Raw genomic sequence first — 17,218 nt, 5'->3', positions numbered from 1 at the left:
CTTTCGTACTCCATTTTTACTCATTTCTTACTCCAAGACGTACCGGACTCCATTCCGCAAACAATCAAAAGGTCCTCTACAATTATACGTACTCCTGTGTTCCAGTGATACACAAAAATTACTACGAACGAGCCCTGAAATAAAATGTATTTGCATTACTCAAATAAAGAACATCGATTTCATTTGATTTTTAATCTTCAGACTAAAAATATACACTTCACATTAGGATTCACCGGTTGTTCTTTTTGGCCATCAACATGGAAGAGACTGGGAAGACATGTTAGTCAACATTTTGATACATTGTGAAAGACCATTTACATACGTAACAAACAGATGAAATAATAAATAAAAGAAATCGACGTTGATCATGAAATCATGCTCCGTGAACCAAGATGTCTCGCGTGAAAGTCTCTAAAAGCGGTTTCCAAATCATTTAATGAACACTGAATTTGAATTTTCGCTTTTAAAAATACCTTAAAGACCAGTGTTTTGCTTGTGTCAGTCACCAACGTTGGTATTGTTTATCTAGAAACGTGGACAAAACGTCTCCTTGGTACTCATAAATCCAAACTTTCTGAAAGTACTCCATATGGAGTTTTAAAGTATTCAGAAATTCAATTTTAATTAATCTATTTCGGATATTAATGTATGTACATAAAAAACCATGGAAACGCACAAGCGGGGCAATCCAATTTTGTGTGGAAACTGGCAAAACATTTGTCTTTGGTATTTTCTGCATCGTTTGCCCAATAATAAATGAACATGGGTTCAGTCCATCCTCTCCATCTGATACATATCCCTAAGGACTCTCTCCACTGATATATCACCGATCGTAGCCTTAAAGAACAGCTGCTCCACCGCATCGACATTGATCGCTCGTAGACAAGGGATTAACAGAAGCAAGCGGCCGAAACGCGTCGGTTGTCTGGGATATTTGTGGCGAACGTAATCACTCAAGATACATTGGGCTTGGTCTTGTAGCATCTCCACCGGATGTACATCACACACGCCAATGGTCTCTGAAAGAAGAATTCGTGAAGCTACATTAAAACTTGAAACTGAAGCTTGCATTGAATATATATTTAAATGATAAACTCTGCTTATATTTTTGTCCTAGATAATTAAACATTTTTGTAAACTTAATTCAAGAATGGCCAGAATTTTCATAAAAACACCAATCATTTTTATACGAACACAGCTTTAGCTATTGAGGAAATAGAAACAAAAACGCATTTAATCATAAGGTTATAAATTGATCTCATCTATATTGGTATACACAATTATACATCCAGTTATTTTAGTTGGAAATTGCAAATTTTAACAGCTGAAATCCAAACCAAATTTCAAAACCTAAATTCAATCTTAGAATAGTTTTACGTTAATAAAACAAAATCATCGAATTACCAACCTGCTCTAAACAAAACGATGGCCTTCAGGCAACTACATTCTGTACAGTCAGGGGACAGCTGTCGAAATCTCCTCATTATTTCCTCGATGTAATGGACATCGTCCGATTTTGTGCTTCCTTTCGATTTTTCCTCCGTGTCGGGAGTACGGCATTTTGTCGTTGGTAACGAGGCTAAAATATCCACCGTGACTGACCATTGAGCCATGTTTAAGAGGAAAAGATCCTTCCAGGATTCTTCTAAAAGGACAAGCTGCAGAAAAGAGGAAATGAGTGACAGAAAAAGAAAGTAATAGGGAGAAGTGCATCTTAATAATTAAAAGAATATTTTAGGATTTTTTTTTATAGACTCAACATCGTTTATAATGAGATATATTGTAAAGTTAATTGATTTTTAACGGAGTATGGGCAACTTAGGCCTTGATGTGCTAAGTCCAAAGAGTGTATATGGTCTAATCCAAGAAACTCAAGGAAAAAAATGTTTTTAGTTAATCTAAATGATTTTAATATCTTAAATTCAGTTTCAGTAAACTGCATTTTAATATAATTCATTAAAATAGTTTAAATAACAATCAACGATATTTTTCAAACAGAGAATTCTTAAAAAAACAGTCTGAAAAACAACCCACCCTCGAACTGCATGAGAAATGGCACTTTTGCCCTTATGAAACGTGTCAAGAATCTTCAGCGATGACATCTATGAGATGCAAAAGGACTTCATGCGCTACTTGTGCCCGACTAAGGTTAAATCGCATTACCAGAGACTGCTACAAAAATTCTTAGGAGCGAGCAGCGCACACAAGAGATGAACGATGTCCCTTCTTTCTTTCTTTCTTTTTTTTTTTCTTTTTTTTTTCGCTCGATAAAATTTGCGTCATTTCATTACTTCGCTGAGAAACTCACCGAGTGTGCGCCGTTCGATCAGGCAAGCCCGGAAAGATGGGGGAAAAATCTGAACGTGTTTATTTTTTTTTTTTATATATCAGTTACGTGGTGCATTAAGTTGCGCTAATTTTAGGTGTCTCGATATGCTGGTAGCATTTAAACAGCCCTCTTGAGAGGAAGAGTTCCTAAATGGGTGATTAAAATTCCATAGACTTGAACTCGATGTTTGTAGATGGATGGGAACACGAAGTGCTTCTGCAATGAACATTAGAGCAAGAAAATAGCTCGAAGTCCAATGTTGACAAGGTTGTTATCGAGTAATAGATAATGGGGGAGGGATCAGAACAAAAATGTTGTTGTAAAACGATTGTGAAATGAAAGAGAAACTTTCGTATGATATAATTAATTTAAGATTCTTAAGCAATTAGGAATTCAGCTCTTTATTCTATGGTAGTGTTTCATATTGTATATAGAAACACATTAAGTGTAGGTTTGAGTTGAGAAATGAAGATATTTTATAGTTCTCTTATCACCCACGGTAATGCTATACAAATAACTATTTTAAATACCACATCTATGACCATATAACTTAGCTATATAATTGCAGTGAGACAAACCGGAAACGGATGTAAGTGTTCTGTGCTTCATTAAACCATACAATTATAGCTTTCAAAACACATCATGCGTGCTGGTTCATGCTTAGATAAACCAATATTATAACCACATTAGTGTAAGTATTTTTTTCTTTATTTATGCTTATTAAAAGTGGTCTGATGGCCAATAATAGGATTTCCGGTGCAATGATTTTACTGGCAAATATTTTTCATGCTTCTCCAACATAAACTTCCTACACCAAAAAGAACAAAACGAACGGTTGAGTATACCATTTGTGGGATTCTGTAGATTGCAGCATGGCCAGTTTAAAATACGATAGTCCATCCAAGGATAATTGGACAACCGACAGTATATTAAAGTCTGCAAAACAGCTCTGTTGATCAGTGGGGATGGTTATTGAAAATGAATAAAAGAAGACCAGTTTAATGTTTTACTTTTGGCTGGAATAGAGAAGTTCAACTTTATTAACGTTTTAACAACCGTCATAAATTTTAATTCTCATTTAATCTCTCGTGGTTTATTTATCGACAGCCAAGATTATCAACTTAATTGCAAGCTTTCAGTGATGGAGAAGGGGAGTGGGTTCTCGCTGATGAGCACAAAATTGTTGGGATGATGGAAGAGCCCGGGATTCAGCTAGAATTTCAAATTTAATATTAAAGTCTACTACTTGTTTTTTTTTTTTTTTTGTTTTTTTTTTGATTTGGTAGTTGTTGGCGCATCGGCTTCTGTGGCCATATTGCACCTCCCAAGGTTTTTGCAGTACTTTGATCTAAGCCCGAGGCGAGAATCGAACCCGCGACCTTTAGGTTGCCGGGCAGGTACTTTACCCACTCGGCTAGCCCGGTCGGCTGACCCACTACTTGTACCATCAACGAAAAGCAAATACCAGGCGGTGTTTAAAATGCAAGAGAGAAGCTGACTAGTGCTTGGTCCTTTTATTAGATTAGGCCTAAGTAGTACTCATTCGGCATTTACAACGCAACAAAGGTGTGCCAAAGAGCTGGCCATTATGCAGATTTATGTTAATGCGCTCCCAAATTAGTAGCATTTAATATCCAAATGCAATTAAGACAATTTAAACGAGCAGATTGCATGATGCAATAACTAATTAATAAAATAATTAAATATCAATTACCTGATCGCTCTTAGACAACGTCTGGAAAGTTGGCAGACATTTGACCCATCGGACAACCATGAACAGCAATCGTGCGGTCATCTCTTGCACCGATTCTCCGGGTCCTCCTAAAGGGAACAGAGACGCTCCTCTTGCAAACCCATTTAGTCCTCCCAGGTCGTAAGGCATGCGTACAACGCCGGCTCTGTTATTCGCTTCGCACGTATCTCTTCCGTCGCCGGGGCATAACACTGAATGTGGTGGCAAACACAGCGGCGATTGCTGACTGCTAATCGGATTCGTAAGCCTCGTCGCTGTGGACACGGGCAAAGTGAGATCCAGACCCCCAACTGCCCCGTTGTAACCGAGACAAACGTTGTTCCACAACGTTTCCTGGCATTTCTCGGCGTTCTGTAACATTTGTAGCAATCCGGGAGAGGACGCTCCGAGTACAGATGGCGGAGTATGGTGGGGAGTGTCTTTCGTAGCTCCTAACATGGCAGGCTCTGGAGCGGTTACCGAGGTAACGGCAGCTACTGCAGAGAGGGATGGCGGAACCTTCACGTGAGAGGGGGAAATTTCAAAGTGGATCTTACTGGTGAACGCTGACTGTCCGTGATGCTTTGAGTCGCCGGTGGAGTTCTTCAGTTTTGGTTTCCGTGGACCCCTTTCGTGCTGTACAGCTACTTAGAAAGAAGATTTAAGTCAGTGTGGATAGATAATGGAATTGATTAGTTCATAAATAACTACGAAAAGGGGGAGAGGGAGAATAGGAAGAGAAAAATCGATAGAAGGTGATAAAATAGATATTAAAACGTGCAGCTACATATTCACTGACTAAACACGATGTGTTTTGTGTACAATAATGCAGGCCAAACGTTAAGTGATGTATTACAGAAAAAGAAATTTGGAACAAGCTGTTGTGATTAAATTTCTAATGTATTGAAGCAATTTCACGTAATTCATTTCCTCTATATAAGGTGGCGATTTTAATTACATCCACGCAATTATCTTCTTAGCCGCATTAGGGCGATGGCGGTTGGAGAGATATTAACTCAAGGATGCTTCAAAGTGATGGATGATTAGTTAGAGAGGAAACTTCGTATACTCAGCACTATCTGGTGATGAAATACGTATATTTTCAAACGCTACCTCCCTTCAAACGCAAAAAAATGTCACTCGGAAAGTCCTAATTATTATCCTAATTATATCACGCATAGGTATAATTAGGATAATATTTCTGTTTGTTGAAGTATATTTTACAAAAAGAGTCATTCAAATGAAACAGACTTCGTGTGAATGAATAGCAGTATACCTATAAACGAATTTGGACACTGATCACGAATAGGAAACGATGGTTGTGTGCTGTGAACAACATGGACACGTCCAAATGTTTCCAGCCAGCCGAAATGCAGTTATTGTGTGAAGATGAATAAACAACGGCGGGCTATTTGAATTGTATCATTGGTTTTCACCGATAGAAAAGATTTAAAATCTCGCACATCCCTTGATTTCCAAGTTTGGCTACAGCTGTGCGGAAGTGCTATATCCACTCAGCTCATGGTCCTGACCTTTCTCCTTGCAACTGCCACATTTACGGGACCCTATAGATGGAAATCATAAATTTCCACTTTCACTTGGAAGAAAAAATGAGTCTGTAACGCACTGGTTTCACCTGCAGCTAGCAAGTTCTGCACCAAGGGGACACGACACGATGGGATCAAAATCTCACATTGTGGGTGTCAGTTGTTTCTGAACTGATTATTCCGGAAGTTTATATCCTGTTTGAATGACGCGTATAGAATCAGTGTCCCAGCATAATTGTGTCCAGTGGCAGGCAGATTGCTGCAACGGTTTAGAGCTGAGTTTTCACAAGAACAGCTGATTCGGGAAGGGGCGGAGAAAAGCTCAAAATCCCTTCCAAAGAAGGTGTTTTCCTACAACGTCAATCATCAGATAGCAGAACAAGTCTTTCATCGAAATCACTAGTTAAAAACATCGTACGGTAGTGTGAAACAGAAGAGCAATAAATACTGTCTCATTCCCCCAAAGGCTGATAGGAGACCATTAATTACCATCGGATCCTCCATGTCGGAATAGAAAATTTGAAACCAGTCTTGCCGACTTCGTATCAATATAACCGTTGGATCAGAAGACGGTGGTCAAATGTAATTTGCAGCAGTGGCAGAGGGTAATGTGGAGTAATGTATCGCATTGTAGACCACCTACCAGATGGAAATATCGGGGTTTGCGTATGCCCAAACGTATGGTTTCATACACGTTGTATTGTATCCACACTGAACTCTGATAGTATTAGCATAATGGTATGAACCAGTTTCACCCCAGTTTCGTTGGATCCTCACACAACCATGAATAGTGATGTCTTCCTCAACACCCTCGGTTTTCTTCCACACCGTGTAGAAAAGGCTTGGGTTTGAATCTGGTCAAGACGAGAGAATCTTAAACTTTTCTTCTGCGCTATAGCAGCTCATGCAGTCAGTTTTGCGCGAACATTGCACGGTTTGTTCGCTCTTCCCCCCCCACCCCCGAAACTTGGATTTTTCGAACCGCTTTGTGGGATGAAAAACTCGAGTTTCAGGGAAAACGGTACAATTATCGCACTAGACGGACTAAATCTGCCCTGATGAGAAACAAAAAGCTTATTACAGACATGATACACTGATGAATCATAGTTGCGTTGGCCCTTATTCAAAAAATAATGTGGCACAGATATTTTCTTTCGTGAAAAGGGGGTCTTTTAATACAGGCACCAATATTAAATGCCCAATCAGTAAAAGTCGTGGAAGATTTACATCCAGCTGCATGTTCTTACACATATCCTGTCAATAACTGAGGAAAGAAATAAAAAAGAATATATTTTGGATTTTCTCAAGAGCTCATTGGAACCTCGTTATAACTGAGACAACCTGGAATCAGATATCGTCTGATTTGAGGGTAGCGTGGCAGCAACGTTTCTTACAGCTGAATAGCGTAAAGAAAAGTTTCAATCGAGTTAGAAACTGTGATTCAGATTTAATATCCATGTTTAAAAAGCTAGATATTGCTACTTTTGAGGACTGTCATATGCAAATCAAATAACGCAATTTTAACACTTATATCTCTAATAAAACCCCCAGTTAGACAAGAGGAGAGGGTGTGCATTCCCACCGTGGTGCATCGTATTATTCGTACTGTTTTCTTTTAAACTGTGGGACACGGGTATGCACATTCAGTGAGATCTGTTTCCTTTTGTACGCATTGCAGGACATCATCTTTTACCGATATAAGAAAAAATGACAGATTCTGGTTTGAGCTCGAATCAGAAAGTTGATAATTCCAAAAATACAGGGTGTAGCTAGAATGGTATTGTCTGAGTACAATACAGATGATGAACAGCACAAATGCACCAGGGAAAAATAGCTTCCAGATAACATCGCCAGGTGAAAATGTGGTTGGTGCCACATTTTCACCTGTTGATGCTATCTGGAACATGACACAGTATGTTCTAGATAACATACTGTGTCATGCCAACAACGAATATTTTCACGATAAATATTAGTCTTTAAATAGCCTCACAACCAAATGTTACGGTCCCTTGCCTAGATGCTCAGAATGCTGATGATGCACCGTTCTAATAAAGCGTTTTACAAGTAACGCGCCCGGTCTTGCATAGAATCAGCCATCATACGAGTCGCCATCCAGTATTCTGGCTTAATTCGTCAATCACATGCAATTGCATTCATATTTTATAAAGCTGTTAATTTGCATACAGATCTGCATATGCATTCTTGCTCGCTTCAATCCTTAGTTCGATTCCTTTACAGATTGTTTGACTTGGATTTAACTGCAAATCATGTTGTGAGATGTTGACTCCACGTTCCCCTAGATGGTAATGTTTAGAAACTGTTATGGTGAATTTCTCTTTCACATCGCCTGTATTGCTTATAATTCAAATTTCGTTGTTCGTCGATGATCTATTCCAGCTACAGACCCGTTAGTATATGCGAACTTAAATTATGCTCAAACCTGCTATCACTGAAGGTCGAGCTCCGAGTCCTCAGTACTATGGCCTGGACTTATGTCCAACTTAGAGACAAAACTCTTATCCACAGTTCTTCCCGAGTTGCTAATTTCTTTTAAAATTGTATAACATTACCATGATAGATAAATTCACTATACATCTAAAAAGCCAAGACTCCACCTGGATAGCTGTTCCGAAGCTTTCTTACTGGCTTCTCATCAGCGCTAGTAGTCTCCATTAGCCAACCTATGCAGACCTATGAATAATGGACTTTTATTTATTTTCTGAAGGAAATAAAACAAGGGAATATAAAGTAAATGGATAAAAGTGACAGACATTGAGAAATAATTCTTTTAATTTTTCTCTCGTACATTTAATAAGATTCTTTCTCTGGAACTGTTACAAAATAACAAAATTTATTATATTCTTGTTCTATTTTACTATAACATTTTTTGTTGTGAAGATTTCTTTGCCTTTCAAAGGTTTGTTTATGCACATTCACTTGTTTATGCATTCATGGCTTCAAGGATATCCGCTGGTTACTAGAACACACCTTCATGAAATATGTACGTTCTTCACTCGCATCTGTATTTTAATATTTAAAGGCAGCGAAGTGAACATTACACTTTCATGTCTGCGTTAAGAGACATGCTTAGTACAACCAGTTCTAGACAGCTCAACTTATCTAATAAGATTTAAAGGCAAGACGTTTCATTACAGACAATATGAGGACAGTGCAAAACATCATAATATAACTATGAATTAAGAATCCTACTCTATGAAGTCAACGTACCGGATATAGCAGCTGATTGATTCTCTTATTTCAGTTCTTTATTATTCTGTTATGGTTATTCTGTTATGGTTCTGTGTGTACGATCTGCTCGGGCAGAACCTGGCACCAATATTCTCAGTGTCTACTGGTTCTTTATGAGACGTATGAAAGGTTAAACCTGGAGACTGTTTTGTTTAAGAGACCGTGAAAGAAGTGATGTTTGAGAACTCCTTTCTGTTATATATATTTATATTGAACCATTTCACTGTGCCATTTTATGCCAGCAATTTACAATTTTGTTTTTGATTTTATACCCTCTAAATGTGTTTAATGAACTATAGATATTTGTATAATGTTACAGAAGCATGAACATAAAAGAAATAAACTATAAATGAATATTAATTGCACTGTCATTGTAACCACTCTACTATGTCTGGCCATAAATTTCGTGGAATTTAATTCGTGGTTTTACAAAGGCTTGGGGAATATGACAATGAAGAACGATAACTCAACGGTTATGGACAACTCGTATCAGTATCGCCTTCTCGTCCTTTGATTCTTGGAGTTTTTAAGTTTGTGCGAGTTCCACATCTTTTCCTAAATGAAAGAAACTCTTCGGGGTCGACGTTTTGAAATAAACTGGACACAGTCCGGTCGCTTGTGGACGTTGATATATAAGCTGCAGTGTAGCAGAATTTTCTTGTTACTACAGGAGAAAAAGGGGATGAAAGAGGGTTATCCAGATAGATAGCGATTATATTTAAGGAAAGTAATCAACCCCTTGTCACTACTTTTTGCTTCAATTCTTATAAAATGAATAATAATAAAAAATATTAAGAACTGAGAAGCTTCAGTAACAGGATTTATAAAAATATAAATAAATAAATAAATTCTTCGTGGTTGAAATAAATGTGGTTTAAACGTAAGTGAATACATCGACGCGATAAAGTAGAATTAATCTTTGTGCGACTTTTTAAATATATTGTAATTGTTTAATCCGAGGGCTCGTTCAATAAAGAATGATCATAATTTTTCATGAATAACCGTACTGCTTGCTATTTATAGCTGAACTGTGGAATTTAAGACCAAACCAAATTGCATCACATAGCAACTGCGCGAGCCGGTTCAGTTTCGCCTACGTAACAATGGACATCACACGCGAGGAACAGTATACTGCTCTCAAAGTTTGTTACTGTTTCAAAAAAACATCAGGTGAAGCATATGAAATGTTAAAAGAAGGAATTGAGAGGAAAAGGCTTCCAGTCGTCAGTTGTAAAGACATCGAAGGCGATTCTGAAGCGCATGTCAAAAAATGGCTTCAACCATGTTTTTAAAGAATGCAGAAGTGTTGGAGTAAGTGCATTTCATCAAACGGGGACTTCTTTGAAAAGGCCCATCAAAATATGGATGATTAATAAAGGTATATTGTGAAAACCTATATATTATAGAGGATCATTACAAAAGCAAATATAACCGGTCATAAATAATACGTATTACGAATATTTGAATTTTGAATTTACAATTCAACGATTCATCCTTGAATCGTTTTTCCAACTCTGTCATCAGTAATATGTGGCACTGATTGCTTTAGTTAAACCTGATTGTCTTTTTAATCAAACATGTTAAAAATAATTTAATTTCAATTGAATGTTTCTGTCTTTAATTTAATGAAAATTGCTATTTTTTTTCTTTTATTCTCTGCCATTTTTTTAAAACTCGTATCAAACAGCGTTGCTCAACAACGCAATGACAGGGTAGACTTCTCGTTGTTCAAACTATACGAGTTTATTTTTTGTTAAATATTAGGGCACGCAGTGCGGTTCCCATTTATGCACAATGAGAATAATTATGAGCTTGGAATCTGCTGTTACTATTGGTCTTCGTTTTTAAAAATTTATGGGTGTGTTTATTCCCCTCGTGAAGCAAAACATCTGTAAAACTTTTACTTGAACTATGAAATGGTCTTCTGTATCGTGACTATTACCAATTTCTTCATAATGGCCAATCTAATAAAACAACCGCACAGGAGTTCTACTAAAGTGAGAAACAGCCCATAAGTGGTAGGTCTTTTTTTGAATGTGGAAGTCTTATGGGCTCTGCACTGGATTTGCTCGGTTAGACCCGTGTCTTTTATTAAGTCATTCATTACTGGATTCAATATCCAATTGTGAACACTCTTCTCTGTGATTTCGCAAGTTTCTTTTTATTGTAGAACTGGAGCAATAGAAGATGGCCCACAATTTGTCTTGGTCACCCATAGGTATTCCAAAATGATGCTTAAGCACTGCAAAACTTGGCACTACCAATCATCTTATGCTTCGTCTACCTCAGACCAATAAAATAAGCACTAACTTAGCAGAACAAATCCGAAGATAACTTGTACCTTCGTTTGGTATAAGTTACCTTCAGATCACTCAAGCAAATGTACTTATATACCCTGGCGCTACGCCAACCGTTTCTGTTACAGTGCACAAATCTTAGTTTCCCACGCACGCCCACAGACATATACGCATCCCAACGTATCTGCCCAATATCTGGCGTATTCCAACATACAGCATCCCAAATATATTGCAGTTTTCAGAGGTTTGAAAGTTTTTCCTCTAGTATAGAGCTAAGATGAAGCGCTGTGCAAAATTTCATTAAATTTGGTCCAGTAGAAGATAAATTATTGTTGCCATCATACAAGTATGATTGCAACAATACAAGTTACAATAATTCGCTTCTGGCCGAAGCTGAAGATGACGTCACTTTCGCATGACGTTTTTTCGTTACAAAAATTGTTGGAATAACGCCAGTAAAAATGTTTTTAACGTCAATACAATGAATTAATTACATGAAACTATAGCTTTCCTTTTCTTCTCTGAAACAAACTCCATAATTCCCACAAATCCCTACTTATATTTCATCAAATATTAAGATTTTAAAAATATTGAAGTTCCTTTTCAATGGCTGCAGTCAAGTGACATTGATCAATGGCTTAAATTTCAACTGCATTTGATATCTTTAGCAAATTAAATTCCAATATTTGGGAACCTTATTTTTAAATTGGAAATGTCTTTTAAAAGAAAAAAAAAGTGAGGGTTTTAATTGAGTAATTAATGAAGGAAGTGGGTTAATTATCCTAAAAGATCCCTTGATCGAATACTTACCGTCCTTATTCATCGAGGCTTCAAAACATTTCCTCAGTCGGCAAGCTCGACATTGATTGCGATGAGTTTTATCGACTGGACATTTTCCCTTCATATCTCCCTGAGCCTTGCACGTGTACACCCGATTTCGGTGGATACTCCTTTTGAAGAATCCCGAGCAACCTGTGAAAAGAGAGAGGGGGGGGGGAGGTTTACATCCCACTTTTGAACGAATACGACAAAAACATGGAAGAAGAGAAAGATCCTATTTTCCACCATCTTCCAAAAACTATATTTTTAATGTCACTTGTTATGATCTAATTGTCTGAATTTAATGGCTAATGTACTTTCTATAGTTTACTGTGATATGACATTCTGTTTTTAGCACTAAAAGTCTGTTGGAACTGCACCAAAATTCTCAGTTTTCCTCCCCTCCATCTTATTGATTTCTTGTGGAAAGTTCACACTATTTGGTGATGTCATCCGCTTTGCTTTACTTGGCTTAATGTCTAAACGATGAGTACTCTCGACCTAGTTGACTGTTTTAGGGGGATGCCGAAATATGCGCGCGCAAGGGCGGTATACCTGAATACACTATTTTGTTGTATAGATCTTTGAAATAAGAAAAACTTTCGCATTTCAAAGATCTACACTAATAAAAATTGAGAAAAAGATGTACAGGAATCAAAATTGAACAAGCTCCAATCGCTTTATCTATTCTACTTGTGTAGGATGTGAAGATGACAGAAGATTCGAAAATAAAACATTTAAATATATTTGTTTAAAATATATCTTGAATCGAATTTAATGTTTTAAATTCTCCACAGGTTTATTTCCTCTAGGCACTTTTCAGTCTGTCTTTCATAAATGGAAAGCGGGCTTATGAAATCTTTATATCCACCTCTAATTTTTATTCATTGTTCAAATCAGACTAAATTTGCAGAATATGTGAATAGGCTTAAGGCATTTTTCAGTGACTAGTTTTATTTCGAACAACCATCTTCAAACAAGATGGCCAAACACACAAATAATAAGAACGACAAATTTAAATAACAAGATTTAAACACGTCCAGATAAACGTGCCCATGACGGTATACGTGCAAAGTGAAAATTGATGTTGGAAACAACAACCTTGGGACTCATGCTGGATCGGTTGGTGACCGGTATTGAGTCACTTGCAGTACACGATGCTGCTCAATGGTTTCATTAGTGATCAATCACCTTGAACTGGCACACTATAACCATTATGGTCTTGGTGTACCACTTTATGTGCTGATAATGATCTTTGTCGTGTATTACGCCAGTAGTACAAGAACATGAGAGGATAGAATAATTTAGATGGTGGTGTATAGTGTCCTACTCCCTTCGAAATCGATATTTTCTTCCATGTATTTGAAAATCACTCTACACAGAATTCATACGCGTGATATACCGAAGTTTCATGACATTAGTTGCCTGGACGCCTACGTTTAAATAATTCAACCCCTTCTACCTTACCTTACCTGCAAAGAATCGGATTTCTTTCAATTTAAGAAAGCTAAAATAGGTGTAAACTTCTGGATAAGTCTTTGTAACCATTACCAGATAACTCGTCTGGACCGACTCATTAGCCATTTCGGGTGTTGACTTAAGACGTCAGTGGCAAGAACCCCCAACGATTAATTACAGGGAACAGTTTCCTGCTACAATTAGATAGGCCTAAGGCGTCGTCGTCTGAGAGTAGAGGATGCCGTTAAATTAATGAAAATACGAGAGCTCTGCAGCAACACCACTGCGGATAGTATGACGGGAAATCGACAAGGGCTTAGAAACTTTTGCTTGCACGCAGAGCCTGTCTTCGTCTTGAGGAACCGCTAACTTCATTATAACTCATCTAAGCAGAATTGCAGAATCTCCCGTATGTGTATTCAGTTTGTTGGAGATTAGGACTTTAATATAGTCACATCCAGGTGGAAAATTTCCTGGGTGCTCTTCAAACCATCAAGGGACAATTTGGACAATTCTCTTCTTGAAGAATAAAACTGTGTCATCTCCTGAAGGATGGAAGAGTAATGAACGGGGACCTATAAGTAAATGGTATTTGCGTGAATCGCAGTGGTGCATTTAGTGATAAAATGTCTGCTAGCTTAGAAATGACTGTGGTTTGTTTAGTGTAGAGTCTTGAATAATAGCAGCATTCAGTTAAAATTATACACATAAGTTTCTTAAAGGAGATGGAGCATGATTAATTGAATGAAAGAAAGATTAATTAATCCCAGTTTGGATCTTTATTTGGTCCACAGCCGTTAATATAATCTATTTAGCGGCTTAAATAAATATAAGGCGATTTCTGTTTATAGCAAAGGTTCTTAAACCGAACAAAATCCAAAAGATCTCAAAATAATAAATAGCCGAGACTCCACGGAAGAAATAAAATCTGATTCTTTCTGAATGATGATAAAAATTCGAGAAAAGTGATATTGAAGACCGTTTCCATTCAGGGTTCTTGGTACAGTGATAACTTAGTTATTAATAACAGCAAAAGTGAGTCATTGTTATTATGATGTCTATAAATCCATTGTGTGCTCAAGCTTTCACGGTCCAATCTGCATGTGGTGATATTCTTAATGATTCAGTACAAGTACTGAATGATTAGCACCTTCACGAATAGACGTTACAATCGCTTTCCTTCCTCATCATATCGAAGATAATATTCGGTTCCCACCTAGAGGAAGAATTTGTTATGGGTTTTGTTTACATTCTGGTAGAATTACCGTCTCCCAGAATTTGATATTTCGTATTTCGCCAAAAAATCGAGCAAACCAATCATAAAAAAATGCTCGTAGTTTGTGAACACAAGACATTGAGTCTAGAACAATGAACAAAACAGTTTGAATACATTTGGTATTGTTTCTAAATAATTTTAAATTAAATTGAGGGTGTGAGTTAACCATCGCAACTAAAGCTATGAGGCGACAATATATTGTGTCTGTAAATCGGGTGTATTCTGTGGTCAATTGCCTTTTGTTGGACAAACTTCTGAGAGATAAAAACATGCAACCCTCGCCTGAGGTAGAATAAATGAGCTGCGTTGTGTAAAAAGTCCATAAAAATTCCTCGAGTCATTGACGGGATTTGTACCCCGTCGTTTTCCAACGGTGTGAGGAGGACGGTGGTTGTATCCACTCGCGAGAGCCTTAAATTATATTTCCCCTTTCTTTATCTTGCTTTACATTGTCATCTTAAATAAATAAATATCCGCATTAATGTCATTGGAGTGGTCAGTTTTGAGTTGGGCCTATTTGAAAAATAAATGAATTTGTTATCGTGTGAGTTAGAGAAATATCTTCTCGATTACCCGTTGATTTGGTTTCTATTCCTAAATGGATGATCAAGATTCCTTTCTCTTAGTAGCTTTTGCCGATTTTTTCTTTTCTTTTGCCAGTTGGAAGTTGTTTCTTCCTTTCTCCCTTTCTGAGAGAGATTCAAGCTCGCATCCCATCGATGACTCAAGATTTTCTTGCGTCACCGGAGTTTCCAAATAGAGCCAGAGATGTTCTCCAGAAAGTTCTTTTCTCTCACAGGTTTCTTTCTCTACTATTGCAAATCAATTTTCCCAAAAACAGACAAAACATAAATTTATAGAAAAATAACATATATCAGGATTTCAGGAATATTTCCTGAAATCCTGTTAGGAGAATTAACAGGATTAGAAAATACATTTTATCTGCTAAATATGATAGGATATTGTACATCGTGTAACTCACCGTCACAGCTGTATATTCCGTAGTGTTTTCCAGAACTTCTATCCCCACAAACACGACAAGGGATGTCCAGCAGTCGATCTCCTAATTTCAAAACAAACAATTCTTGTATCAGATTAAAGTAGTTTTAGTTGAAACTAAATAGATAATTTACTTCATCTAAGTGTATTAATTTATAGATAACACTTTCTTTCTCTCACAAGCCATAAATTCCTATATCCTTCAGCTAGAGAGATATCCTTAGAGAGAGAAAGAAAAAGATGTGTTTATAGGATATGATCATTGCAGTATCTTCTCCATAAAAGGTATAGGGGATAGTTTCTTTCCTGGTTTTAAGCCCGGGAAACATGGATTAATTTCGGCTCGTTAACAAGTCCTTGTTTAGACATAATACACTACAAAACAGAAGAAACTGGATTTCCATATGAACTAGAGGTGTGGTCCGAGTATTCGATTTGCCAAAAACCCTCGAACATCATCTCGAAGCTTCCCCAGCATTTCCTTTCGATGTCACCGATTACAAACCAATATTAGAATAATAACCTGATCAGTTTTCAGCAACCATACCCATTCCTTTAGAGAAAGATAAATATTCCACGTCATTATTTGCAGGCTGATTGAATACCAGCTGACATTCCTATTGTATATATGAGGGCTTTCTTCTAACTTTTAAACAGAAATGAATCTGAAAATTGTCAATGTTTCTATTCTCAGGTAGGGCCCCTTACGGTTAGCAATGAATTAACATTTTATATTAGTGCCATCCGCGAGGATATACTTAATACAGCCTTCTACATGTTGTAAATTGAGTGAATATTTTGGCCAGCCTGCCTGCTTGGTAGACGAAAAATGTGCGAAATACACGCAGCCCTCGTTTTGAGACCAACTAACTCAGCACAGCGTGAAGAGCACATAAAAGTTTCTAACGTCATTAACAGGATTCGAACTGAGGCCTTCTCCACACAGTGTTGGAGGACAGTGATTATAGCCATTGTACTACCAAGGCTGTTGCAACTGTCTTCGGTTTGAATCCCAATGGGAGCAACATTTATGAACTGCTGTGGTCTTATTCAGATTACGAAGTTTTTCATCCAGCGAAGGACGCATCCCGATTACAGAATATGCGCAATTTACTGACATTAGTTGCCTTGGCAAAAATTCAAAACAATCCGTTCAAAATCATATTCATGGTCACGACTGATAAGGGAGGTTCATAAGAAGAAAACATACGACCAATCAAAATTAATAATGGAAATGTCACCGAAATAATATGTTACTTACTCTTTTCCATCGCGTCCAGAACGCTGTCTCTGTCAGTTACCATGTTCACTTCTTGCCATGATCTACCCAGTCACGTGAAGGCGAAATATAGCCAGCTTCACAGAAGTTAAGTGGAACTTGGAAATTCTAGGTGGAATACGACACAGTTTAGAAGGCTTTTTCCAAATTGAGTAAAACAGTGTTGACTTTGAGAGATGTCGTTGAGGAGTCCATGATCACGTGCACAACAAACTTTTGTATTGCTGCAGCTA

At 37.4% G+C, this 17,218-nt stretch overlaps 1 protein-coding gene across 1 annotated transcript; it reads right to left on the bottom strand.

The window, feature by feature from the left end:
• Positions 1 to 273: 273 nt before the first annotated feature.
• On the bottom strand, positions 274 to 16,977 carry LOC150091320 (nuclear receptor subfamily 2 group E member 1-like). The gene is made up of 6 exons (XM_090383186.1): positions 16,968 to 16,977; positions 15,690 to 15,770; positions 11,965 to 12,126; positions 4,044 to 4,705; positions 1,409 to 1,658; positions 274 to 1,019 (listed from the first exon to the last, which is right to left on the bottom strand). Exons 1-6 carry the CDS (start codon positions 16,975 to 16,977, stop codon positions 769 to 771), a joined length of 1,416 nt encoding a protein of 471 aa, XP_090239312.1. The 3' UTR covers positions 274 to 768.
• Positions 16,978 to 17,218: the final 241 nt, after the last annotated feature.

This window comes from Mastigoproctus giganteus, chromosome 1 (genome assembly GCF_048544385.1).
Source record: "Mastigoproctus giganteus isolate SK-2022 chromosome 1, ASM4854438v1, whole genome shotgun sequence".
NCBI lineage: Eukaryota > Metazoa > Arthropoda > Arachnida > Uropygi > Thelyphonidae > Mastigoproctus > Mastigoproctus giganteus.
The sequence above is the reverse complement of the archived record's forward strand: the minus strand, read 5'-3'. Positions and strand labels throughout refer to the sequence as shown.